At 36.0% G+C, this 27,958-nt stretch overlaps 1 protein-coding gene across 1 annotated transcript in view; it reads left to right on the top strand.

The window, feature by feature from the left end:
• Nucleotides 1-27,958, top strand: part of GABRA2 (gamma-aminobutyric acid type A receptor subunit alpha2) — a 64,378-nt gene that overhangs the window by 25,053 nt on the left and 11,367 nt on the right. The window contains exons 3-7 of the mRNA XM_005517737.2: nt 476-543; nt 12,881-13,101; nt 15,452-15,534; nt 18,449-18,592; nt 19,359-19,511. Coding sequence (XP_005517794.1) covers nt 476-543; nt 12,881-13,101; nt 15,452-15,534; nt 18,449-18,592; nt 19,359-19,511 — 669 coding nt within the window. The remainder of the gene's footprint in view (nt 1-475; nt 544-12,880; nt 13,102-15,451; nt 15,535-18,448; nt 18,593-19,358; nt 19,512-27,958) is intronic.

Genomic DNA, 27,958 nt, shown 5'->3' with positions numbered 1-27,958 from the left:
CTGTTACATCTGGTGCCGTCCATAATTGTCTTTTCTTGTCTTTTTCTTTGAAAAAGCTATTAAGGATGTGGAAAACAGCCTTCAGCTAGAAAGGCTTTAATAGGAGAGATCTGCAACAACAGAGGTAACACCTCTGCAACAAAGGCATTTTGTGTTTAGAACTGTCCTTCCATGTTAAGTCCAAGATACTATGGTTGTTTTTGCTGGTAGAGAGATTGGATATATGTGTGTAGTTGCTGATGATTATAAAGTTGAACAAACTGAAACAAACTATTCTGTGGGACAAACACTTGTTCGTTAACTTCTGTGTTAAGTGGAAGAGAAGCTCCCAGTATTTACAATGGGTTACTGGCAAGGGGTTAGTAAACAAGGAGAGAAACCTGTTTAAAATGTCCCATAATCTTGCATAGAGAGTTAAAAAAATATACTATCACTTTAAAATGTTTGTTTGTTTGTTTTTTTCTTTTTATATCAGACAGTATTACTGAAGTCTTCACTAACATCTATGTGACCAGTTTTGGACCTGTGTCAGATACTGATATGGTGAGTTCCTGAATCTTTTGTATGTATGGGTAAATGGTTTAAGATATATATATATATATATATATAAACTTCCTTTTAACTTGTATTCTTCTTTTACTTATTGCAGATGAATTTGAAATTTCACTGAAATCAGAAAGTGCCAAACCCCATGTAGCTGGAAATTTGGAAATTGGTTTATAGACTTTACATGATAGGTGTGCTTGTGTTAGCTGTGTAATTTAGACCAGTAAATCTTCTGATTGTCCCACTGACTGTACTTTGGTTTATATTCTGGAGCTCTTTTGATATGGATGAACTGGATTCCTCTCAGGTAAAAACCTGGAGTGAAAGGAACAGTCTTAATATTGGCAATAGACTGAGGGACCTAATGGGAGTCAAATCTAAATTAAACTTCTTGAAAGACATAGTTGGAAGCTGGGTCATCAACATGATTGTGTTTTACAGATCTGTCCTTGATAATTTGCATTGTTTAGTAAGCATTTAAGGAAGTCAGTGACATTAAAAGAAAGAAACTTTCAGAATATTGCTCTGGATTATAGGGAATTGTTTGTAGGCTCAGTGCAAATAATATAGAGATTAGGGAGAATGTTTCACACTGGGTAGAAAGACCTGATGAATATAGGTTCTCTAAAAGGGAAGGGAAGGACAATCTCAAAGTTACTTTGAGAGAATATAACTACCTGTTATGCTCCTGTCCACTTGCCTGGTTTAGGAAGAAGGTGGTTTAATTGACTGTGGGTAATGCACAGAAGAGAACAAAATTCTCAGCAGATTCAACAACAAGCTTTTACTTGCAAAATTTAGAACATTAAGGTAGAATAAGGTACTTGACAAATTTTAAAACAACATCCAGGCAAATAAAGTACTTCACAAACTTTAATTTAGCAAACTTAAACTTAGCCACTTAGTAAGTGGCTAAGGCACTTACTAAGGCATTGACAGGAATTTTTTAGTCTGAGTTACAAGGTATTTAGAGAAGTAAGGGAGAAAGAAAGAGAAAGAATAAGAGTAAATGATATTGCCATCCATGGATTTACTAACAGGACTTGATTGTTGCAATTTTGATGTCCTTTGGTCCAAGTCGTATCTTGACCCATCAGGGGTGGGGGAAACCCACAAATTCCAGAGGGTTTATGTATGCTTACCTTTAGGTGGAATGCCCAGGCACCTTCCCTGGGGTGAGGAGTTTTATGCTGTCTTTTTCAGCGCCGTGGATCTGTTTCAACACCGTGGATCCTGCACAGGCCTCTGGTAGAAGGCCCCAGAAATTTGGAAGGGGGGAAGAGGCATTTTAGAGGTTTTTGATGGTTTATGACACCTTCTAAGACATGGCAGCTGCCTCTCAGTCAGTGCAGTTGAGCCCCTTATGCCCCGTCAGAAGGGATGAACATCTTCAGACCTATGCACAAATGTCCCAGTATGTCGTCAGGTCAGGGGGAGCTTTACAACTGAGCCACTTGTGTAAGGATGAACATCAGCATGACAAAAAGTATCAATCCACCTCACGGCATCTACTTCTTTTTAGCCTCTTCCCTTATCTGTCTTGAACCCCAGCTCCTTGCTGAATGAATGTTGCTTTGTCATGGTCATCCCCTGGCACTCACACCCTTTGCACCTGGGCTCTTACTGTGCTCATCCTCAGCAAAGCACCTGATGCTTTTGCAAATGGCTGATTGTTTGAGCCATTAACCTTTAGCATCTCAATCTCTCACATTACCCTTGCCAATCCTGCAAGAAATTATTTTTGAAGTGTTCTGAACATTCACTGTTATGTGTGAGACATACCTAGGTGTGTCTGTAGATATTAAAAATGAATATTTTTTAAATCAGACAATGTTTCTTTTTCTATGAAAAAAATCAAGTTATGCATCATACAAAACAGGAAACATTATGATGTTATGATAAATTTTATGAAGCTAAATTTTTCATGGCCCATTGTACATTTTAAAAGTTATTTGCTTGCTGTTTACCAGTTAATCATAACCCTGGAGAATATATTCTGGTGGGGTTTTGTGTTTGTTTTTCGTGTGGGATAGATTCAGTTTTCAAGCTCTGTTTTGATAGTTATGAGTACACTAGTAAGGCTTCATATGAAAGGTCATTTCATAGGAGAAATAGACTTTTGTTTTCATTACTGTACATGTTGCTGATTCTCTTGAGGTGTTTTTTTCTAATGATTTTTGGTTTATGAAGTTGTTCTTATTTTGCTAATAATTTTGTAAAAAAGGTATTCACAGCTATGTACAAAGATGGTATGAACATCTTGACCTTGTTGGTCTAGTATCTCATTATTTAGAGTGGTAAAGTCTTGCATTTATGATAGTCCTGTGTAACAGGGAGGTGATATTAAACCACTTTTAAAGATGGGTATTGAGGCACAAGGAGACTTACCCAAGGCTGCGCAAGTCCTCTGTGCTTAAATGGAAATGTAATGAAAAGCTCCCTAAGCCTATTCCCTCACTCCCAACACACTTTTGACATCAATGGATAAATGTATGGGGAACTCTGGGTGCCTATTTGCACAGACATATAGGCAGTGCAGTGAGGGGTCAGGTCCTTTGATGCTACAGCTCTAACAGATCCATGCAGAGCTGTTAATCAAAGCAGAGCGCAGCGCATCAGAATGGCAGCTGTTCCTCTAATGGGTAGCTTTATTTGCAGATAAGTAGATAGATAAATAAGAGCAGTTTAATTCTTATTACTACAAGCTTCAGGGTTAGTTTAGCTTGTTCTGTTGATAATTATAAAATAATTTTGAAATGTATGAGCAGTCAATTAGAAAATTCCAACATGTGTGTTTTGAAATAATAGCTTCCAAACCATCACATATTCTGTCGAACATGAAGGTGACATTAGAGTTTTAACCATGAGTACTTTTTCATTCAGGACCTGCATGACTGAATCAATAATGTAAACTATTATACAGAGGATTCATTGATATTTTCTTCTGTAAATCTTGGAAACTCTGGGATATTATAATTTTCTAAAATTTTTTCCTTAAAAGGCTTCATTGGAAGAATAAGTTTGACTCTTGCCCACGTCCTCCAGAATTTTTAGAGGATGCTAAACTCAGATTTTTCCAGGAAGGTTGGGTCCCAGCCCCTGAAGTCCTCTGCTGTCACAATGTGAATGGCGAGGCCCTCAGTCACATGAGGTATTTAGGCTGAACACTGCTGTTGCCCAAAACTCTCATGATTATTTTTGCCCCTAGGATTCCTTCCACTGGGATTTCTTATAGTAATAAAATCATCAGGTGTGTGACTGCATCCCTTTGCATTATCTATTTTCCAGTTTGTGTTATCCTCCTTGGTTGATATCTTGTGAAGAATAACGGTGCTTAGAAGAAGAGGTTTTTGAAAAGAGGAAGGGGACTCACTGACATGGGAGATGTTTAATATGCATTTAGAATATGGATATATGAATATCACTGCACACAGGTAGTGATGGATGGATTGGAGCTAAGGACGCAGTTCTCACATAGTGTTGATTCACAAAGTTGATAAAATGTAATTCTAATATTTGTTATTGAATTGTTAATGGATGCATGAGGTTTCTGTTTTCCTCACTAGCAGTTCCCATTAATAGTAATATAGCATGGTGTATGATCTATGACTTGGTATGATTGCTAGAATATGGGTTTTTATTCACATTCACTGTATTTTTCCCGTGTCATGACTTTGCCATAAAATAATTATGTCCAGGGGAATTTGATCTTTGACTGATGTTAAGCTAGCTGAAATTGCCATTGATAAATTCAGGAAGTAGAAGCTGAGGCTGAGATTTTTCTCTAAATGTGTTAAGAGTCAAAAACAGTTGGTCCTTGTAGGGGATTAACATTTTGACTAAGTTCAAAAGATGCTAATCTCTGTTCTGACTAAAATAGTCAGCTACCAAATCTGTTCACTCCTGGCCTGGAGTCTGTTGCAAACTGTGCTTCAAGTGAACAAAAATATTTGGGTATCTGTATGATTTGTGTCAAAGAAAAGCTATTGTATGTCAACCACTCTATTTAATGTCAAATATGTGGTGGCAATATATAAGAATTTTAAACTTCCTTTTGCAAACTAGTGAGAATCAAGGAAGGCAAAGAAAAACGTGGGTTTAAACAGATTTTACTTTCACTCCTCTGTCTTTTTGAGCTGTTATTTCTCAGAAATGTTCAAGTTCAGTATTGTGATACTATGCCTTATAGGCTTCCAACCCAATCAGTGATACAAATTTATTTTGACATTAGCCCGAGAGAAGAAAAGCTGCATTGTTTAGAAAAACAAACAAATGAAAAATTGAACAGAACAACTGAAAAACAAAGCAGCTCTTAATTTTCTGAAGAGTTATAGGAGTAAATTATTATTACAGAGGCTAATTAAAGCATTTATCATGAAATTAAAATGTTTAATATTTGAAAATGCAGAGGTAAAGAATGAAGTCAGTTGAATTTGTAGGCTAAAAAGGATTGAACATGTAACCTGATTATTTTTCTGCTTTTAAAAATTAATTATTTGAAATCTGGTAGACTGTACCATCATTATAAATCTACATGCTACTAACTTGAATTTCATCACTGAAAGCAATGTATTTTTACCTCTTTTTCTCAGACTTGGTGTCTTTCCAAGCTCTCCTGACACTTTGACTCCAAAAATTTCCCCCATAACCATAGACATAGTAAGTGCTGCCGTCCACAACTGAAAAAAAAAAAAATACGTATACAATAAATGAGAAATGAAACTATTGCTATTTACTCCTCAAGCAATAGTTATTTTGTGTAAGAAAGATTATGTAGGTGCTGATACCCTTTATATAAGATCTGGTGTGAAGAAGGGTTTGCCAAGGTTTATCAAATTTTGCCTTGGAACAGTCTTTCTGATTGTCACTGGGAACAGTCTTTCCTCCTTTCCTACAACACACGGTTAGTAGGTGGCAGGACTTAAATCAGTTTAGCTAGAATATTAAAACTAAGAAGCTTTCTGAAACTTTTGTATTTCAACTTGGAGTCTTAGATTTTCGTTGTTATTGGGGAGTTTTGTTTACTGTGGTTACACCTTTGTTCCCAAGTAGTTTGTAAACAATAGTTTTTCCTAGTTTGTTGATGATAGACTTCCCATTTTTCACTTTGAAGTCAAGGAACAGGGACATTTCATAACTACACACTCTTCCATCTTGTCAGTTTTCAACTGAAATGTTAGTAAGTGTTTCTGATTTTTCAAATACAGACAGAATAGAAATTTTCAGTGAAGACTTAAAGTCAAATACAGAAATTATCAGAAGGGTTGTTAGAGCACTCATAACTACAACTTAGGGTAGTTCTTTAGAGATAGTGACTGAACTTGGAACCCTGTTTCTTTTATTCTGTCTATTTTTCAGATTTCCTCATTTCAGTTTGTGTTTCAGATTTTTTGGGGGTTTTTTTCATATGCAACTTATTTTTAGTTCTGTTTCCAATTCTGAGTCCAATTATTAGCTAGAATTCCTTAAGGGAAGTATTACAGAGCTGGTATGATACATAAGTCTGGAGAGAATAAGGGAATATATCAAGATGATTTTTTTCTCAAAAAGGTTAAAAAAGAGTACTGCAATTAATTTTATGCAGTTATTCAAACATAGTAAGAGAAGATTTAAGAGTAAGAGAAATGATAAATACACTTGGACTTTTTGGGTTTGTGGGGAGCATTGAGGAGCATCTAGGTTGTGTTTTTATAATTGACATGTTTCTGAAAAGTCAATAAGCTTGCTGCTTTATTCCCTTATTTTTTTTTTTTTTTGGGCTTAGGTAATTGCCTTTGCGAGTTAAATCCACACTGAAATGTTGATGAGAATGTCTAACATGATCTCTTTCAGAGTTTCTGTCCTTTTATTCTGTTTGGAAGACTTTTTCCTCCGTGCAACATCCATGCAAGTGGATCAATATTGGAGATTGATTTGTGAGAGGCTGTGTCCAAGCCTGTCACTGCTGTTAGCTCGCTCTGTACCTTTGTTTGGATTCCTGCTCCTGGCACCAGCCATCCACTGTGTTTCAGGGCTGCTCATTCTCCATGTCTGAATAAAAAAGGGACAATGACAAGTGTTTTTATTTTCAGTGACAGCACTCGGAACAATGTCCTGTAGTCTCTTTTCTAAGTAATCCCTATTTGTATCTTTTACAGAACTCTTTTATCCCTCCTTGGTGCTTCTTTTAGATTCAGAGTAATTCTACATCAGGTATATAGAAAAAAACAGAGAGAAAATTATTCAGAGAAGGTCCTTTTCATAAATGAATATGAATAGTAAGACATTCTCTTCCCTAGACACTATCATTCAAACTGGTTAAACACATTTTTTCCCGACATTTTTTTTAATACTTCATGTTTAGATTAAATGCTTAGACAAAAATGACTGAAGTTGACAGGTTAGGCAGAAATAAAAGGCTTGAAACGAGTTCTTCAAATAGAGAAAAATTGTGCTGCAATTCCCTGGAAATATTCCACATATTCTTGATAGTATTAAAGGTCATATGTATCTGGCAGACATTACTTATGTATTTAAAAATGAATACACATTCCTTTGAAATGCAGTGATGGGATTGTGTTTCAGTTTTTAACAGGGCTGTTAAGCGTCTTGATAAAAAGTAACAAAAAGTGCAGTCTCAAACCACAATCCTCCTTCACCAGAACATTTTCAAGGATTCCATTCACTAATATGTAAGAGCCACGCTCCAAAAGCCCTGAAGGGAATTTCTGTCTGCTATTTCCTTCTATGTTCTGTGTTATGTACACATCAGGAGGCAGGTTTTGGAGAAGAGGAAATGGACCCAGTTTATTTATCCGTGCAGTGAGTGTTGATGTTGATACACAGGTGCTTGTACAGAGCCTGAGTAGTCAGTGCTTACGACTGGAGCACTGAGGGGGTTCAGAGGAGAACTCTTTCAGTCCTCATATTGTATGAAAATTACTTGTTTTTAGGGAAAAGAAAAGTAGAAAGTGAGATGGATTGTTTGTCCAGTCCGTAGGTGGGCCTAGGTAAAGCCAAGCAGCAATGATGAAGTAGCTTAGGCAGGCTGTTGTAGCGAGTTAGTCCTTCTGTGTGCCATCTGCACCCTGCATAGATCTGCCCACAGAGACAGCCACCAAGACAACCAACTAATGATGTGATCCTCCTACTGTAAGGCTAATTTCAGCACCACTGAAAATGTCTAGTGTGCAAGTTTAATAAATTGAATTGCAGAAGTTGCACCACAAACTTATACTTGTCGCACCAACGAATATCAGGTTGTGATAAGTGTGCATATACTGGGCAGATTATTTTTCTTTGACTAATTACTTTTTTTTTGAATCTTCTGTCTAAACTTCTTGGTTTCTTGAAAGTAATTTTGATGCTTAGATGCATACCAATCATGTTAGTATTCTACAGCATACAGTTACATACTAAGATTGTTAATATTTCTAAACAAATCAGAAAGAAAAATTACATTTCCTTAAGGCAAATATGAAAACAAGAATGTACATTTTATGAATTAAAATGAATAAATTATACTAATGTAAAAATAAATATTAATATGCAGTTCCTATATATATCCTAGGAGAGATTTAGGTCCATGAATTGGAACTATCTCATCAGTGTATCAACCACAGCATTTCTAAGTATCTTAAGGACTCAAAAAGCTGAAAAGCTATACATGCCATTTCCCCTTTGCTTGCTTTTAATTTTTTTATTTGTATTTTAAAAGTTTTAAATTTTACAGTATTCAAAATTTTATTTGTAATTTATATATATGTCCATTAGTGACTTTAAGGGTGGTCAGGAAAAAGACAAATAAACTTTAGTCAAATGACTAAGAAAAATCTTTGCAAGTAGGGAGTGAGGTACTCTGACTGGAACTATTCATTAAACAAAATGCTGTGTTCCAGAAGGTAATTAATAAAATGTTCTGTCTGCTTCAGGACAATACTGCTTACTAATGGACACTTACAATTTTTGAGGTATTTGGAACATGTCTATCTTTACTCCAGATGCTAAAACTTCCAGAATTTGCCAAACATTATTGGAAAGGATGAGAGTACATTTTTTGTTGTTGAACTCTTCCCATACAAATCTGGCCTTACCAAAAAAAAAAAAAAAAGGAGACTGTCATGTAGTGGGGAAGGATTTCTTATATTCAGGTCAGTTAAAGCTTCTGCCAAAGATACTAACATCTTTTTTATGGTGCATAGTGTTATGCATGCCAACTGCATATTAAAAGAGGAATGAAATTTCCTCACCGTTTTATTCTTCTGACCATGGAACAGGCAGAGAGTCAAGTGCCTTTTAAAACTGTAGCAAGGATCTTATCACCTGTACCTAAAATTTCATGTAAGGTAGTATAATAAATATTTGGAAGATTATGTTTAATTGTACCATGTAAAAGTCTGACTGCATAAGCACCATTTTAGACACAACACAGTAGGAAGTACTTTCTTGTCTAGAAATTAGCACAGGAGTCCTCTGAAGACCTGGGAGGATGCTCCTGTGATTTGTGGAGGTACTGCACTATATACTGGAGAGTGGTTAGGTCATGTCCAGAGAGAGCAGCTCTTTTTCATAGGAGAATATCTGCAGAATGAATGAAATTAGTATCGGGTATTAATCTGAGTATTTTTGTCTAGAGTCCAGTTTTGACTTTGTCATGGAATGTTAGCCTTGGCTGAAAAGTAAACATTACACAGCATTTACCACAAAGTGGTATATATCAAATATATTGAATAGGAATTAGACTCAAAATCTTTATGTGGCATATTTTTGTAGCTAGCTTTTTATCATATTGATTATATTCGAAGTACATCAATATCTTCCTATTTTTTTCATTTTTTTAATATGGTAAACATAGTAGGGATATTCATGATCATAGGTAGAATAGATTTGGCACAGAATGGAACATGGGATCAGTGAATATAGCCCTGGGATGCAAAGGCAGGGTTTGTATTTTTCTTTAAATAATAATTTTAAATGAACAGTGACAAAATTGAGATTCCAATACTTCCATTGAAAAAAATGCAAAGAAGTCTGTAGAAAGATAAGTTATTTAAGAATTATGTGAGATTTTACTACTATTGTGGTAAATGGAAACAGAAGGTGTTTGTCATCATTCACACCAAACCTTGGTTTATTCTGTTTCCATCTTCTAAATGAGATGATCGGAAATAAACAAGACTTGATGTAATTTCAGTGCTTGTTAGTCAAAGTGATGGTCACAGTTTTGATCTGCCAGGGGTGGAGGAAGCCCATGAACATAGAGTTCAATGGATTAATATATATTCAGGTTTACGTGGGAGTGCCCAGACACCTCTCCTGGGGAGGGGAGTTGTGCACTGTCTTTGCAGAGCCATGGATCTGTTGCAGCTGTGGACCGTGTGCAGTCCTCTGGTGGAAGACCCCAGAAGCGAGTCTGGCAGCTATGATCTCCCCCTGCCAAACCCAGCCAGGGCTTATTTTCAGCACATCTGCTGAGTTGGCTTTTCCTGTGGATACATTCCTCTCAGCCTTGTTTACTTCTCCTTAGACCTGAGATAATGGGACAATAATATCACCTTTGTCTTATCTGAAGTTCCCATCAAGAGGCTTAATTTACTGTCCAAACTTCCAGGAATTCACAGAGGCATACTGGGGAGAGGGAGAGAGGGGAATTCTGTGGTCTTGGATGAGTACTTGCTTCTTTGTACTGTTTGCCACAGTGGGCAAAGTCCTTTGGTGATTACCTTAACAGTGTTTGAGCCATTAACCATTACCTGTGGATCAGTCAGAGATTTCTCAGTAGGATCTCCCAAGGCTGCAGCTCATTCTGCTGCTCATTCTTTCCTGCTCATGCTACTTCCTTAACTGTTGCCATGCAGCAGATGCAGGTTTTTGTGAAATGTTGCTGTTTTGATTTAGTGGCATTTCATGTCTGCTGTTTTTTTTCCTATTTTATTTCTCTTACAATTATTTTTCTGTATGTTTGGAAGACAGTAAAAAAGAAGGATCATTGAAGTTCTTTATTGATGGAAACATTGCAAAAAAGTTCAGATTTATATTCTAATAATTTCTGTGCAGGGATGTTTCTCAAAAGAACCCTTAGGACATATCACTCACTCCTGTTGAATTCCAGTGGAATTTCAAAGTCTTAATTCCTTCAGGCTCTTCTTCCCAATTCTTTATACCTCAAACATCAGTCTTACCATAAAAATGATTTATTAGTAACACCCCTCAGTTGAAAACCATGAGGAGGCTCTTAGGGCAATTGTTTTCCTTTAATTACTTGGTATTTCTATCCAGATTTCATATTCTCCCCTGCTGCTCCTGATCCTCCATGATATTATGCATTTTGTCACTTTCCCTGGTGTGCAACTGAGCTGATAGGTAACTTGCTATTTGTAAATGGGATTTTAAGTCACATGATATTTAACAAATAAACAACATATAAATCAGCAAACAAAAGAGGACAATTAAATGTGATCTATCACAGAGAAGTGAGCAAACCACTTGTTATGAGGTAGTTCTCTAGCAGTGATGAGGTACTGAACAAAATCAAGTATATCAAAGAAATCCATCTTTTGAGGTTCATAATTTTCTATAAAACATATATATTTGCTAAAATATTATTAGAGATAATAGAAAATGTGATTAAAGAAAACCAAGCAAATTAATTTTCAGTGTTCTGTCATGTTAATTTTATTTAATATATTATATTTATATAATAAATGTTAATATAATTAATATATGTTAATATAATTCATGTTAATTTTATTTACTATATAATATTTATATATTTATTTAATATTTTAAATATTTAAAACTTTAATTAGAAAAATGACAAAATTTTATTACATTAATGTACAACCTCTTGGTGTATCTAAAATCTGAGCTTCTGGTTTTTGTCAGGTTAGTTTATAAGTATCCATAATTTCCAAAGTATCTCTGCATTTGTCACCGTTAATAAAGAGAACTGCTTCCTCTCCCGCCCCTGTCATGCTCCTTCACGTAACAAAGTTCTCTTTCCTTTATTCTGCATGCTCTCCTTAGCCTCTGGCCCTGACCTGGAAAAGGTCCTCACAGCTCTTTGGCTCACAGACCAAAGGAGCTGAAGGGAGCTGTCACTTGTCTCTGACTAGTCAGCACTCCTTTTGTATCGCTGTGTGATTGATGGAGAAGAACCTTAAGCCTTGTTAATCAGCACACAAGGGAGCAGAAAATTATAGAGGCTGATAAGTTCCTTGAAGTCACTTTTATATTGAAATCCCTTGAAAATTTCATATTGGGTAAATTTTATCAGGCCTTATTCAATCAAAGTAGTTTACTTGAAAATGGTTTATGCAGAGCAATTGCAGTAGTACAGACTGTTGCAGCATACTAATATTTTGAAGTACTGAGACCATATTTTGTACCTGTCCAACAAAACAAAATTGCCCCAAGGTAGCATTTGCCAATTCGCTGAACACAGTTTGCTTCCAACATAGTTTTAAGCTCTCCCATATCCAATTTATATACTGTGCTGACAGAAGCAAAGCACTAAATCCATTTACAGTTCCATTTTGAAGACAGATGATGAATTTAAATTATCAATGTTTAATTAGTTTGGGTTTTTTTTGTCTGTGTTGTGGTTTAACCTCAGCCAGCAACCAAATAAACAGCAACAAAACCCACCAGATGGGATACCCAGAACTGGTTGACACAGGCATCTGCTCTAGGTCATCAGTCTGTTTTTTGCTTGCATCCTTTTTTTCCCCAACTGTGCTGCCTTCCCAAGACTAGGCATCAGATTAAGGTTCAGTAGACAATGTGTCTTCTGTTAATCACCAGCTGTTGTTTCCTACCTATGTACTTATATAAAATTCATACCACTACAGAGCCTTACATTCCTCTTTGGAGGAATCTTATATCATTCTGCTTGTATGCACTGTACCTTTTATGGGTTGTCTTGTTTCCTTACTTCCAGGTTCAGCCATTCTCCATGCTCTTGAAATGCTGGGTTACTCTACAGGAGAAGATACTGAAAGAACTCTTTAATGTCTTCCTGTGTATTTTTTCCTTACTTTGCTTCCTTACTGTGTTTACTGAAATTACACATGTCACAGATACTTTGTAAATCAGATACAGAAATCTAAATATTGAAAGAGTTCAATAAAAAAAACCAAAAAAACAACAGCTAACAATCATGAAGAGGAATGTCATACTCTCAATACATTGATTTCCTGTTTATTATTCTCAGTACTATACAATTTTTTGTGATGATTGTTCCCCCTTGACAATTTTACCAAGGGAATTTTGCAAACAAAGCTTTTGTATTTTTGTTCTCAGAAAGCAGATTTGTGTTTCATTGTGTCAAAAAAAGCATATATTTATTCCATTACAGGAGTACACGATAGATGTTTTCTTCCGTCAGAGATGGAAGGATGAGAGATTAAAGTTTAAAGGCCCAATGAACATTCTTCGACTGAACAACTTAATGGCCAGCAAAATCTGGACCCCAGATACATTTTTTCACAATGGGAAGAAGTCAGTGGCTCATAACATGACGATGCCAAACAAGCTTCTACGAATCCAGGACGATGGGACGCTGTTGTACACCATGAGGTATGTTTGCTCCTCTCTGCTCTACTCAAGCAATTTCTTGATGTGATTTTTCCACTGAACAATTAAATCGGGTTTCTGGAGAAATCTCCTTTGTTTTATTTCTCTCTAAGCAGAAAGAAAACTAGAAAAATGTATGTTTTGTTTCCAGATCAGTTAAAAGTCTCTTGGCTGATAATGAGTTAGATCAGTTTTCCCATGTGTGCAGCAGTTTTCATATTTTTGTAATGTATTGAAGATGTTGAACACCTGAATAAAGTTGTTTGAAAGCTTCAGGTAGAGTTTACCAATTCTGTCGTAGAATGATTAAAATAGTGTAGGATCTTAGCCTGTTACTGCAGCCATTGTATTGAATCTGTGAGCCCCTCTGCAAATTTTTTATTAAGATCAGAGGCAATAAAAAAATAGAGCAAGAATAAAGAGGTGAAAAGGTCTCAAATTCTTTCCAGCAAAAGGTAAAGAGAAAATATATCTTACTCTATTATTACTTTTTCTTTACATCTAATTAAAATATTTAACTTAGAATTTTAATTTTTTCATCTTTTGCATCATTTGTAGCTAAGATAAATATTTAGCTGGTAAGATGTATGAAATTCACCTAAAAATAGAATATAGAATAGTCTATTATTAGAATTATTATTCTATTATTGCATTATTAGAAAAATTATTAAAAAAACAGGTATACACAGATATTAGTAGCATTTCTATAAGAGTGATTTCTTTTTTGGTATCTCTTTTGGCAATAATGTTACCTATGTGAATTTTTTGGAAATTTTTATCCAAGTGTCCATGAACCCCTGATTTAGTTTTTTTCTTCTTCTTGGAGAATACTTAATAAATTGTAGTTGTAATGACTGTTGACTTAAAATCTCCAGCCCAAGCTAGAAAATGTGAGCTTCAAAGTTAACATGTACTGTGGTACTTTTTCCATGCAGCCATGCCAGCATCCCTGAAACCCAGTTTTACTACACAGCTCTGAAACCCTTACCTTAGCCCAAGTATGGAGTGTTGACTGCTAATGACATGGGGTGATGTAGTGCTCGGAGAGATTCAGAAAAGTTTGCTTGAAGTAAATTGAGACCCCTTGTGTTGTATTTTTGCTTTGGCTCAAATCAATATTTGAGAATTATCTGTATAAGCTGACTGAAATTCCCTTCCTCCAGAGGGTATAGTAATCATATACTATAAATAGTAGGAAATCCTGTTTGAAACCATTTTGAAGTATAAGCTGGGTCAGGTTAATTATAATTAATGAAGCATTTTGGTTACTTGTAAGTCTGTTGGTTCTCAGGGTATGAGATTAATGTGTACCCTGATCTAACTGTTTTGCCTAGATTTTAAACAGCTGTTTTTATTGTGTCTACATAAAATGATTATGTGATTTACTTCAGAGGCTCATGCAGTCCTTTGTCTTCAGCTGTTTGCTGATTCTTATCTCTTGGTGCCCCTTGAATTCAGATAAACATTCTTGGGGGATGGAGGAGTAGAAATGTGAAATATTTTTTGGTGGAAGGCTGGGAGAAAATAGCAGAGAATACAATGACTTGGAACCACTAGGAGTACAGAGGGATATAACTGATGTTTGATGAGGAGGAAGAAAAGGCATACAGAAAAAATCTCTACCCAGAGAAGACTTATGGGATAGGAAGGAGAAACATAGGGTTTTTTCTTGGCTTTTTTTTTTTTTTTTTAATTAAATATAATGGGGAAGTCCATGAAAAGCTTTCTTCAAATTGTTTTAATTTTTTTTATTGTACTAATCCCCATATAAGATACTGGGATATTGCTGGGTTTTTTCACAAAATGAGCAAAAGTGGATGATTTATTAACATAATGTCACACTTTACATAAATAAAAATAATAATCACTAGTAACATGGAGAATGAACAGAAGCAATCTTTTGAAAGAACACAAATATTTTTTCTCTGTATCTTCCATTCAAACTGTAAAAAAATTAAATTCAGAACACTGGAGTAGGGTTCTTTGGCAAGTTGATTGTATTTTAGATGCTTTTTAAATAAGCCTTTAAAAGCCATATTAGCACACATGTATTTCAGAATACTATGAGAAGAAAATTATTGTTTTAACAACTTGGCATAACTTAATTTATATTTTCCTTTAAATGACCTTTGTTCATTATTTTGAGGTCAGCTTTTATAGATTCTTGATAAGTAAATGCCTTTCAAAGGAACACATAAAATGGAAGAAGTAAAAGCTGGTTTAAATTCTTTTTAGTTTAATATAAAGTTTCAATTCAGTCTAATAAATTGGCATGAACTCTGTTAATCTCTGTGGAACTGATTTTCTTGTTTTGCTGAGTGACTTAAATGCATAGAGGTCTTTTGCCTTTTAGGCTTACAGTCCAAGCTGAATGTCCAATGCACTTGGAGGACTTCCCTATGGATGCTCACTCATGCCCACTGAAATTTGGCAGCTGTAAGTATATAATATGAAGTACAGCCTTTGGTTAATAATATTTCTCAGCATAGTTTTGTTTCAGTAAATTGTTACATGAGAAATTTAAACCAGAAGATGGGACTTTAAAAGAAAATTTGTAACCTGACACATCAAAATCTCTTTTTCTCTATTTAAGTGTTGTGTCTTCTAGTGTCTTTTAAAGATTTCATTACTCCAGTTAACAATAGATACCCTGCACATGATCAGCACTGCCCTGGTCTATTTTCATTGCAGTGTGCAAATCATAACACAGAACTGGATGCACGTAGCCTGTGTAATATTAACAAAGAGCAGATCTAAGGCTTCAATGAGTGCTTTTTTTTCGATTTATCATGACAACTTAGTTTCTCTTTATTGTTAATGATATTTTAATGTTTTTATTCAATGAAGGCAATAGCGGATGGCTTTATGTGAGAAAAAAAAATTCATTTTTTAGTGGATGTGCATGTTAGAGACAGGTGGAATTTGACCTCACAGGTATTATTTTTAACAGCAGCATTATTTCACTTTCTTAGATTACAGCCATTCTTCTTCTTTTTCATTATATATATTTCCTGGATTTTGTACATTAAAGCTTTCCTTTTTTTTTTTTTTTTCCCTTTGGCTGCAGCCTACATTCTCTGCTGGGCCAAGGAAAGGAAATGTGTTTTTTTTTTTGAGGAAACAAGTTAAAACCTATAAATTCTGGCTGACTTTACAAAAGTCATTCAAAATTTGTCATACAAAAATTGTTGCAACCACAGAATACAAAGCAGGGGATATGCTGCCACTAAGGACATCATTGACCACATGATGCTCGTCACAGCACTGTGCCAGTGTGCACAGTGCCATCGTGCTCCAATATCCCTTTTCCTTGGAGTCTGTGGCAAATTAAATGAAGCCTGCACTTCTGATGTGTCCACACTTGAAGGAAATCTTAGTTATGGAGATAAAAGATCATTAGAATGAATACTATTTGCATCATGAAGCTTTTTCTCACCCCTTCAATATTATATCTGTAATTCATAATTCAACCTAAATAACTAACACCAGAGATGTTAGCCAAAATTGGCTACTGACTAATAATATTTACATGTATGTGCCCAGTGAAGCATGTTGGATTTATAAGGTGTTGGAGGAAAAAAAGACTTATATGTAGCTTCCAACTTGAAAATTCCAGTAATAATGAAACTCAGGCTAAAAGGCTACTTTCTTCATGAGCAGTTTTAGGTTACAAACCCTTATGGCTAGTAGGTGTAGTACACTTTGTGTGAACCACTTCCTTTTTTGTCTTTTTTTCAGTCTTGACTGTTTGTTTTTCTTACCAGCTTGCTTTTTTTTTCTCTGCCTATGATTTTCTAATAATCAGAGGAATTCTAAATGTGAGCAATGTGATTTAAAAAAAAAGTGTCTTTCATTTCCCTCAAAGTCACCTGTGCTCCAGCCTCTTGGCACATTCAGGGGACTCTTATTTCTGTTCATTTTGAATGGCTTCACACACATTTTATTTCTTTACCTAGGACTCATTTCTAGACAACTATGCATTTTTCAGCTTTTATTCTGGGATAGAATCTGAATGATGAATAGTGGTGAAAATAAGCAGGAATCCTGAGGATTTTGGTTTAACTAAGGCAAGTTTGCCAATGGTATATATTTGTCACAGCTCTTCATATGCTGCTAATCTTATGTTGCTAGGAGGATCATCAGCATGTATGAATGTCTCTTTTTATACATAAGAGAAAAGCCAAACTGAATGTATGGGAGAAGCTGTAGTTTAATAGATTGCTTTTCTTTATTCTTTACAAAAAGTCTAGCTGACAGTGAAGAGAATGGAGACAAATCAACAATTTGCCATACTGCTGGTTTGCATCAAAGCAGAGATATTTTTGTGGAAAGCTGAAAGGATAGATGGGAAGTGTTAAAAATCTCTGCTTGCTACCCACCTGCTACATTTTGTTAGTCATGCAATTTATGGCTAGTTGCATGAAGAAGCTACTTTTTGAGCCTCTAGAGATTTCTCAAATGAAAATGTTTGCAGACCAACAGTAATGATGCTTTACTTTTTAATTGCACTTGCAATTATGGTGTAAGATTTAATTGTACTTGTCTCAGTCAATCAAAATGAACACACAACTTCTTCCATCAGTGGTTTACCCTTTTCCTTTCATATTCCATTTGTTAATAGGATATTAGACTGGAAAAACTTTCAGGACATACTAATTTTTTCTCTTACTTACTGGAGAGGCATTAGTGCTGTTTAAAGTACTGTGTTGATTTGCTTTTGTACTAGTTTATTTTGAGAGACCAGGCTAAATGTATGTTTGATCATGAATGTACTGAGAGAGCAGCCTGTTTAATGTCAGTGTGTCCCCCAAAATAATGGAAACTAGTGAGATTTAAGAGGGTAGGCAGGACAAGGTACCAGAGTGTTGTCACTGCTGGCTTCCCATATTTAAGTCTGGATTTCAACTAATAATAAAATTCTTGTGATACACCCCCGAAGTTGGAGACAATGGAAGGTCAGAATTATACAGGAATGAATTTTTTAGAATGTTGTATGTTCTAAATCTTGCAAATTGTCCTTCTTTTCATTAGCCTTATAACAAATTATAGGATACATACAATATCTAATCTCTGGCAAGTCTTTTAACAGTGTGGAAGAGATGTTGTTAGTAGATTAATAGAAATAAATTGTGGTTAATAAGATCACAAGTGAGTGCTCTGTTCCAATGCTGCAACAGGCACTTACCTTACAGTAAAGCTATTTCAGACAGTCGAAGATATTTTTTACCACAGAATTTAAAATTCTTTGGGGTGAGTTTTTATTTGAAAAATAAGTAGCTCTTGTAATTCTGTGAGTTTTGATGGATGCTGTTTAAATTGCTGATGAAATATTTTACCTTGTTTCTCACAGATGCATACACAACTTCAGAAGTGACGTACATTTGGACTTACAATGCTTCAGATTCAGTGCAAGTGGCACCAGATGGCTCAAGACTGAATCAGTACGATCTTTTAGGCCAAACAATTGGAAAAGAGACAGTTAAGTCAAGTACAGGTTAGTAAAAGATATTTTGGAGAAAAAGACAATTGCTGGCTGTGAGAACTATATTCCAGGTGGTGTTAAAGGCTTCTGAAAAAGAGTGTTGCAAAATGTGATCTATTAGATGTGTACAAGTAACACAAAAGAGCAATTCACTGATTCTTTCAAATTATACTTAACTGGTGATAGCAGAGGTGAACTTGCCCTCAGCAACTGTTTTCTAAAATTATATCTGGAGCACCATGTTAAATCCTAACATTTGTAACCCGGGGTGGGATATTTGTTGAATTTCATTTTGTAAACAACATAGATTTTGTCTATTAAATGGTAAAGCAGACAGGTTTCAACCATGTTCCCCTCCCATCGTGTTTTTGACGTTAAACACTGGAGTATTCTGCCAGACTCTAGACTGGTTTCCTTCATGTGCCAGGCTGTGATGGACCCCCATGAGTGCCTTCTAATGGTGATTAAGTTCTCAGAGAGCTGTTGTGTGAAGACAGAGAGTTGCTTATGAGCAGAAGCCTTCAAGGCTGAAGTACTTCTCAGTGCATACAAGAATTCCTCATCTTTCATTCAACACAGTGGGAATCAGAAATAGCTGTACTCATTGTCTTTCTTATAATCTATGGGATGCTTTCTATTGCAAAATACCTTTGGTACAATATAACCCTAGAACATTTGTTTCACAAAAATATAGCAAACTTTCCCTTATCAAAGAAGTTGCCTTTCTTAAGATGATAATGTTTTGTTTCATTGTATTTTGTTTGTTTGTGGCACCTAGGTGAATATACAGTAATGACGGCTCATTTCCACTTGAAGAGAAAAATTGGTTATTTTGTCATTCAGACTTACCTCCCCTGTATCATGACTGTCATTCTGTCTCAAGTGTCATTCTGGCTGAACAGAGAATCTGTGCCTGCCAGGACAGTCTTTGGTGAGTACACCGAGTAGCATTAGCTCTGTTTGCAATAGTTGAAGATGCTAGAAAGTACTTCTGAAGTAAAGAGCTTTTTCATTCAAGTTAAAGCGTTTGTAGAATGTGATATGATTTCTAGTCCAAACAGCTTTCAACTGCAGCTTGCACATCTCCTGAGAATCCCAAAGATTTTAGAAATTAGTACATGCAAGCAAACTGTCCTCATATATCATTGATTCTTTTAAGAGGAAAAAAAAATCACAGAATAAAAAAAAATTATAATGTTTCTAATTAAAAAGTAAATTTAGTAAACTTAGATATTTTTCTGAAATAACTTACTTACCTTGATATTATCCAGGTATTCTGGTACTTGGTAGATAAGCAAATTTCTCAATTTATTTGTAAATTAGGAAAATTCATTCTGAATTTGTTGAACAATTTGTGTTAAAATTTCAAGCTGAAGTTCTTTTAAAGAAATTCTATTCTGGAGTTTTGGGCAACACTTTTTTGCTAATTCAAATTGGAAACTAGTGTTAGGCAGCAGACAGGTTCAGCAGAGCAATAAGTGGTGTTTCTCAAAGTAAAAAATGTTCTTATTTGCAAAGCCAAGTTCATTTAGTTTGTTTGCTTTTAAAGAAAAATAAATTAGCACAATAAAATTAATGTCTGTGTGGAATCAGTCATCAAAAATGCTGCATAAAATTGTATGATTAGTCATCAGTAAACACCATGTACTCTTCAAAAAATAGGCCAAACTCAAATGCATATTAAGTATGATGCACAACAAAGCATCTGCTGTCACTCCTGGTAGAGAACATGCCACACAAAACATTGTGAAAATTGCAGGTTTGAATATGAGCCTTATTGAAGTCAGATGAAATAGGTCAGTGGTTTCAATGGGACCAGAATTATACCATGGTTTTCCAGGCAGCTATCAGGCAGGGTTTTTTTGGTCTTTCTTCAAAATCTTCTGTGAATTTATCTGGTTTTGATTATGAAAATGTACACTCCTGTTTTCCAGCCTTGCAAGTACACTGTCAAATCCTTCTATATCTCTTTCTTTGCCCTTTTCTGTATCCACTCCACTACATTTAGGACAGTGTGATTGATTTCTCCAAAAAAAGTCTCACATCTGGTCTTCCTAAAATGTACTTTTCGTTACTGTGTCACTGGTAACAAGGTACTCCCATCCATAGCAAGGCCTTGGGATAATTTTCCTGAAGTGTGTGCCTTCCTGCACAACTCGTTCTTGATTTTTTTCCTGTTTAGTATATATTTCTTTTAGAAATAAGTAGTATCTGCATGGCAGCCTGCTGCTTTGCTCTCCTGGGGTTTAGTATAATGTGGATAATGAAGTATCATGCTTCAGGATGTCATGAGTGAAGTGCAAGGAGGGCCACAAAAACAGAATCACACTGCTCAGTGACACAAAACCTGAAATCTGTTTACTAAGAATGATGGGTTTACGCAGACTTAGCAGTTTCATGCTAGTATTTTATTCCTGCTGCACAGACATGAACCCTGTGTGCCACTCAGGGCTCTGTTCCCTCCAGGTCAGCATAGACTGGCACCCTGAACCCAGGTGAAAAGACACATTCTGGCTCTGGCTGTTGGAGAAACCTTAGCTGTAGCATATGCAATGTTTGCTCCTCAGGCTTAGCCTTTTCCTTTGGGTTGGGTTGGATTTTCCCTGAGGAGCTATTTCATAGCATTCCTTTACACTCTAGATGAGATTGTCAGCATAAGCTGCCAATGGGCTCTCTAAATACATAGCCTCAAGTGGATCTCCCAGCCTTTCTCCAAACCTACTGGCAGCAGCTGTCACTGGGATTTCTGATACTCTCTGGTCTCTTGCCTGAGTGTGTTACTGAAATGTGCAGCTAGTCACAGTTTCATAACAAATTTTGTCTATTGCTCTGTAGTGGTTTTTGACTGTACTGAAATATTCTTGTCAGTTAGAGCTGGGCTGATTTACTCAAGGTTTCATCTGGGTGATACTTTGAAGCAGACTCCATCCAGTGACAAAAGAAGCCCATACTACAGTTACCTTAATGAAACAAGCTACATTCAGCAGGGAATATAAAAATCATAGGAGGTATTCCTTTACACTTTTATTGATCCTACTTAATTTTTAGTTTTTATATGGAGTTGTCACTTGCTAGATACCCATCTTTGCATTGTGTATTAAATATATCAATATTAAAATATAATTAATCAGAAGTTACTGGTTTTGACAAAGTGTTTTTGAAAATCAGTGAAATTAAATGAGAAATTTATTTCAACGACCTTCTTGAGAGCTAAGGACCAGCTACTGGAATACTGTTCCTTTCAAAGAAGCATAACTTCCAGTTATTCAAAGCACTTAGCATGTATTATTTCATGGGTGAGAAAAATTACTTTTCCCTTTCTATTCTCTTGCAATGTGGTTTCAAGTTCTAGGTTAACATTAGGGGTTGGTACAATGAGGCTTATTTTATACTTGAGCCCTTTAATCCCTTTTCTTTATGGCATCTATTTAATATTGTTGACCTGCCCTATCCCAAATGAATTATGGCCTAATGCTATATTACTTCAACTTTGCTTGAAATTCGTGGGAGAAGAAAGTTTTGTCATCCTTGATTAAATAAATCTTGAATGTGTTTTCTCTAGCAGATAAATCTGATTGCATTCTTAATGAAAGAGAATAAGACTGGTTCATAATGCCTTCATTTAGTGCAAGATTACAATCTGTTTCATTTAGTAATGTGTTTATTGTTATGCATTTAGTGTCAACAATATTAGCAAAACTAATCTTGTGCAGCTTATTGGATTCTTGCTTCATTTTTAGTGGGTCATAGCATTTAGAAGCATCACATGTATTTGAATTGCGGTATTAGATACGCAGGTGACAAAATCAGAAATTAGTTTTCTTAGTGCTACAGTTTTCTGTGTTTTAACTCACATGGAGTATTGATGAGAATGATAAAATAAATGTAGTTAGGTATCTATGCTTTGTTAACTGAAGCAGGAGAGAACAAAAATTTGTCTTACTATTTATTATATTGTCTAAGATAAAGAATTTTAAATTCACATAGTTCTTTTGTCAGTTCATTATGATAATTTTATTGCTACTCTACATTCCTGTGTCTGTTTTTACTTGTTCATGGTGTGGCTCCTTTCCATGGGGTGCAGTCCTTCAGGAGCAGACTGCTGCAGCATGGGTCGCCCGTGGAGCTGCAGGTCCAGCACAGGTTTTCCATAGTGTCAAAGCCTCCTCCAGGCCATCCTTGCATGGGGTCCTCCATGGGCTGGAGGTCAGTCTCTGCTCCACCCTGGATCTCTCTGTGGGCAGCAGGGGCACAGCTGCTTCACCATGGTTTTTACCACAGGCTGCAGGGGATTTCCTCCTCCAGTGCCTGGAGCACCTCCTCCCTCTCCCTCTCCCTCTCCCTCTCCCTCTCCCTCTCCCTCTCCCTCTCCCTCTCCCTCTCCCTCTCCCTCTCCCTCTCCCTCTCCCTCTCCCTCTCCCTCTCCCTCTCCCTCTCCCTCTCCCTCTCCCACCCCCTCTCCCTCTCCCTCTCCCTCTCCCTCTCCCTCTCCCTCTCCCTCTCCCTCTCCCTCTCCCTCTCCCTCTTGACTGACCTGGGTGTCTGCAGAGTTGTTTCTGTCACATATTCTCCCTTTTCTTATCTGGCTGCAGCTGCCTCTGCTCAATATAATTTTTTCTCCAACTTAAATATGTTGTCCCAGAGGCACTGCCAGTGCTGTCCTTGGGCTTGGCCTTGGACAGTAGTGGTGTGTGTCTCTCCTGGAGCTGGCTGGCTTTGGATCTCTCAGGCATGGGGAAATCTGGCAGCCACCGCTGTAGTCCTCCACTACCAAAACCTTGCCATACAAACCCAAAGCAACTTTTTAGTTGTGACCCTACAGAAAGAGAAACCCAAGAAAAGTTCAGATTTGTTCCCTGGTTCTTTTTACATGGGAATTAAATAATACTCGTCCTTTTGAACAATTCTATAGATACAATGTACTTTTCCCCATTTCAATGAAAAAAAAATCTTGTCTTTATTCTTCTCTCCTTTTGCATGCTGCAGATTATCTTTTGTGCCTTTAGAGATATCCCACCACTCACACATTTCTGTTTATAATTTCTTAATTGGGAATTTCTGCTAAATGTAGATATAATAATATAATGATAGGCAGTGGGTAGTGGAAAACTAGCCCTGAGTAAGGGACTGAGCTGGCTGCAAACAAGTAATGTCTCCTCAACTTAGTGATGTGTGAAGGCACTAGTTCATATTCCAGTGGTGCCATAACTGCATGCAACTTTTCCTGGAACTGGGGTAGATAGCACTTGGCATTTGGCTTTGGGAATAAGCTTGTCTGTTGCTCAATGGGAAATTGTGTTCCATTGCTCAGTATTGATACAGTGAAGCAGCATGGGACTGACTTCACCATATGGATGCATAGCTTACTCAACTGATTGAATCCAACTTTGCTGGAAATAGATTTTGTTATGGTTACTGCCTCCCAAGCTATTTAAAAAGACTGTTTTGTGTTGTTCTTTTAGTAAAAAGGATAGACAGAGTGCTTGAGCTATTTTCTGTTATCTTTCTCTCAATGGTTGTTCAGACTTACCTCCGTGTTCGAGCAAAATCACTGTACACTCCTTTTGTATTGCATTCTCTAACAACACACACACACTGAGTAAATGAAAGCAAACAATGTATTGTGAAGCCAAATGTTATGGTGCAATACTTTAATATCATGCTACAAACAGAATTTTTAAGCTTTTGTTTACACTTCTAACTATTTAGTCTTGATGAAGTAGTTATCTGTATCTCTGAAATGGTCAACAATCTTTCCTTTCTGCTGTTATTTGTATTTATGAATCTCTTTGTGTTTTGGACCAGGCTGGAATGGTCCAAAACACATTTGCAATTGCTGTTAAAAAAAATAGAACAATTAAATTAATTTCTAAATTTAAAAAAAAGTGATTTATCAGTTCTTTTGTGATATATTATTCAACCATTATGTGTAACTTTGCAAACTTCTGTGCTGAAATGATAAAATAGTGAGAGGAGTAGCCTGAAATTATAGGAAATAGAGCACATTTTGTACAAAGTATTTGCAAATTTGTAGTACCTCTTTATTACAGAATTGTCCTTTGGTAACTCATTAATTAGGTTTTTCCTTTTCAAAGGAAGTGTCCACATTCTAGCACAAAAGGCTAGGATATGTTCAGTTGACTAAAGTCTCTTCAAATTAGAAAAATCAGCTAATACACAAGAAGTGAATTTAGGGTCCAAAAATTTGTCTCTGTCAAGGAGTACTCTGACTTTTGTATATAAATGGGGCATAACGTAGTCATCATGACAGATTTTAACTTTAATATATAAGTGTTAGCTCCTCCAATTTCCACTCTATGTTTCTATGTAGACATTTCTAGTTTTTAGGTTATCTCTTCCACTGTTATAAACATAACATAGCTGGTATTTTCCAGAGATATAAGTTTAGTGCCAGAGTGTTGAATTTGCAGCTCTGGAGATGGATTTTCTCTCTCCAGTACACAAATGACATTTCAAAAGTAGCACCATTAAAAAAAACAACAAAACCAACAACAACAACAACAAAACCCCAAACAAACAAACAAAAAAAAAATCCCAGGCAATCAAATAGCTCCAGTCTTGGCTGGAATGGAAAAAACCTGTAGTGATAGAAGATATTTAGCTTTATAGGCATCCACTGCTGAAAACAAGCCTTGTAAGGATGTTTACTGTTAAGTAAAAAATCCTTGCTCTTCTTTGGAGAAAGGAAATGTCAGTGGTTTATTTTCTGGATCTTTTTCAAAGACAAACTGATGACTGCTCATGGTCCCTTACAAAATAATACACGACCATTTCTTCTGGCATCAATTCAGTTGCCACATCTGCTGGGTGCTGGGCTATAGAATATAGTTCTTGATCTGTATGTAAACTGTGTTTCTTCTACATCATAGTGAGATACCATGCACTCTTTACATAGCCTTTCAAATATTTTTTTGACTACTTCATTGTGGGGGCTACAAACTGCTCACTGGTTTTTATACCAATTTTAGTTCATTGGCATTGGCATAGATAAGCAATGAGGAACAGTTTTGTTCTGATCAGTGTATGGGTTTTGCGGGGTTTTAAGTTAAATAATTGTGAAGTTAAAGTGTTTAAGTTAAATATTTGTGAAATAAATGAGTTTTGTTATACAAGTTGACAAGTTGAATGTTCTTCCACATTACTAACTTTTCAGTCCTCTCAAGTTTAGCAGTGGCAAGGAGGCAGGGAATTTCAATTCATTTTATTTCATAAAGAAGACTTGATAAAGACTTGATAAAACTGATTTTTCAAATTAACTATAATGTGCAAAATCATCTGTCTTTTCTCTGAAGAATAATAGCAATATAAAAGGACTAGAGAACTAAACTGACAGATATTTCAGATTAAATTTTCTGTCCAATTTTTTCCCATTCAATTCAGGTTAAATGACTGTGGCAGCTTGAACAGCACTAAATTTATAGAGTAAAGGAATAAAATGGAAGTATGTTGGCAATGTCTGACAGTGTGCTGCTTGATTAGCATTTGGGTCACAAAGTGGTGTAACTTGCTGAACTTTTTAGAGAAGTTGTCAAGTGGTAGCATGGGGTAACAAGATATAAATTCACAATGTTTTAACTGAGACTAGGAAAGGTCAGCAGTAAATCTTAAATCAGATTTCTGAAGAAGTCAATGTGGCTTCCAGAAGATTAATTTATTCTATAAAGTGGGATTTAAACTGAGCAGTACCTTAGCAACTGTATATATTTACATGTGGATAAGGTCACCTTATATCTGAGAAAAATTCACTTACTGATACTTCTGTATAATTAGAATGATTTATCTGCAGCTCAGGACCGATGTTAAAATTTACATGTGATAATTTTAAATGTAAGATAGGCTGTCTTTTCCCTGAGGTGCTGAAAATAATTAAGCCATATGTTCTGTAAGTGTTAGGAGAGACTAAGTTCTTTACAAAATATATTTTGTCTATAGATTTTTATACTGTACCATATAGTACATATGCTATAGTACCATATAGCTATATGATAGCTGCTTTCTTTTCATTGTATAGACTAGTAGATGCAAACAGTGTTATGACTGATTCCAGGCCAAATCCACTTTTTTAATTTATGGAGGCTGAAAAACAGCAGAGATTTATGTTTGCTAAGGTGTCTCAATACCATGTGACTCAGCAGGGTGTTCTGTGTGTTGTTTTCCCTGCACAGACCTTTGAAGGCACTGAGGCTGAGTCCACTTAGCTTTGCTCTGTCACTCTTTGTAGCACCTTCAGAGATGGAGGCATGAAAATTGTGAAGTCTGAGGAGGTCTCAGTAAATGTAATTGCTGCCTCTCTTCCCTTTCACACAATGGTTAAAATTGCTTCTTCTCTCGTAGCAGAAGGGAAATCAGAGCTAGGTCGGTCCTCCAGAACCCAGGTGACAGATTGATGACAGCAGAAGATCTGGCTTAGGGAGAGTGACTTTACTTTCTCTTGGGATGCCTCCTACAGCAATTTTATGAGTGTGTATTTGTTGAAGCTGTGATGGGCTGTTACTAATATTTCTGCCATGGCATCTCCTTTGCCTGTCAGAGTGAAGTGTAGGTTTGCTGATCTGTGCTAAGTATATCCCTTTGTGTTGCTTTTAATTCTGCAGACGAACTTAATGGTGTGCCACAAAGGGAATAGTTTAGTTTGTCTAAGTGTGATTCAGCCTGAGGTGGGAGAACTGATTTACTTAAGGAATGGAGACTGTATTTATGGCTGTGGATTTCTGCTTGCTAAATCTAATTCAGAAAAGAGTTCTTCTCCTCTTTTCCTCCCATGTATCTTCCTGATTCTTTTGCAAGGGATTTTTTTTATTTTTCTCCACTGGGTCCTCATTATGTAAAAAGTACTGCAAAGCTCTTTTAGTAACTGGCACAGTGAATGCACAGTCTTCCTGTATCACCAACGCTTGTTTTCTGACACATAATACAGTTATAATAATCTGTCATTTCAAATCAATGCTGCTCTAGAAAACAATCCATATTACCTGAATGAGAACTTACCCTATGTCTTTGAGTATGTCACTGAATGGTTAGTAAGACAGGTACTGTTAAAAAAAAAATAAAAATTCTCGTAACAAAAGTGTATTTGTGTGGTAATTTCAGTAAATATGGGTGCCAGACCTGCAGCCATTGCAGAGAAGCTAGCTACCAAACATTAACCTATTAATCAGTATTACTCTAATGTTGCTAAATATTATGAATCTGTGAAGAAATTATTAATTTTTTTCCTTATAATAACCTATCCTTTCCTGATAGGTTAAAAAAAAATTCTGTAAGTAAAATATCAAGTCATTAAAAAAGGGACATTTAGACAAGAAACTGAACTGAAATTACTTCAAAGGATAATCCAGATACAACATTTAATATAAT

Source organism: Pseudopodoces humilis, chromosome 6 (assembly GCF_049639895.1).
Source record: "Pseudopodoces humilis isolate 2021_Gansu_Grassland_sample_001 chromosome 6, ASM4963989v1, whole genome shotgun sequence".
Lineage (NCBI taxonomy): Eukaryota > Metazoa > Chordata > Aves > Passeriformes > Paridae > Pseudopodoces > Pseudopodoces humilis.
This window is presented reverse-complemented; position numbering and strand designations above follow the sequence as displayed.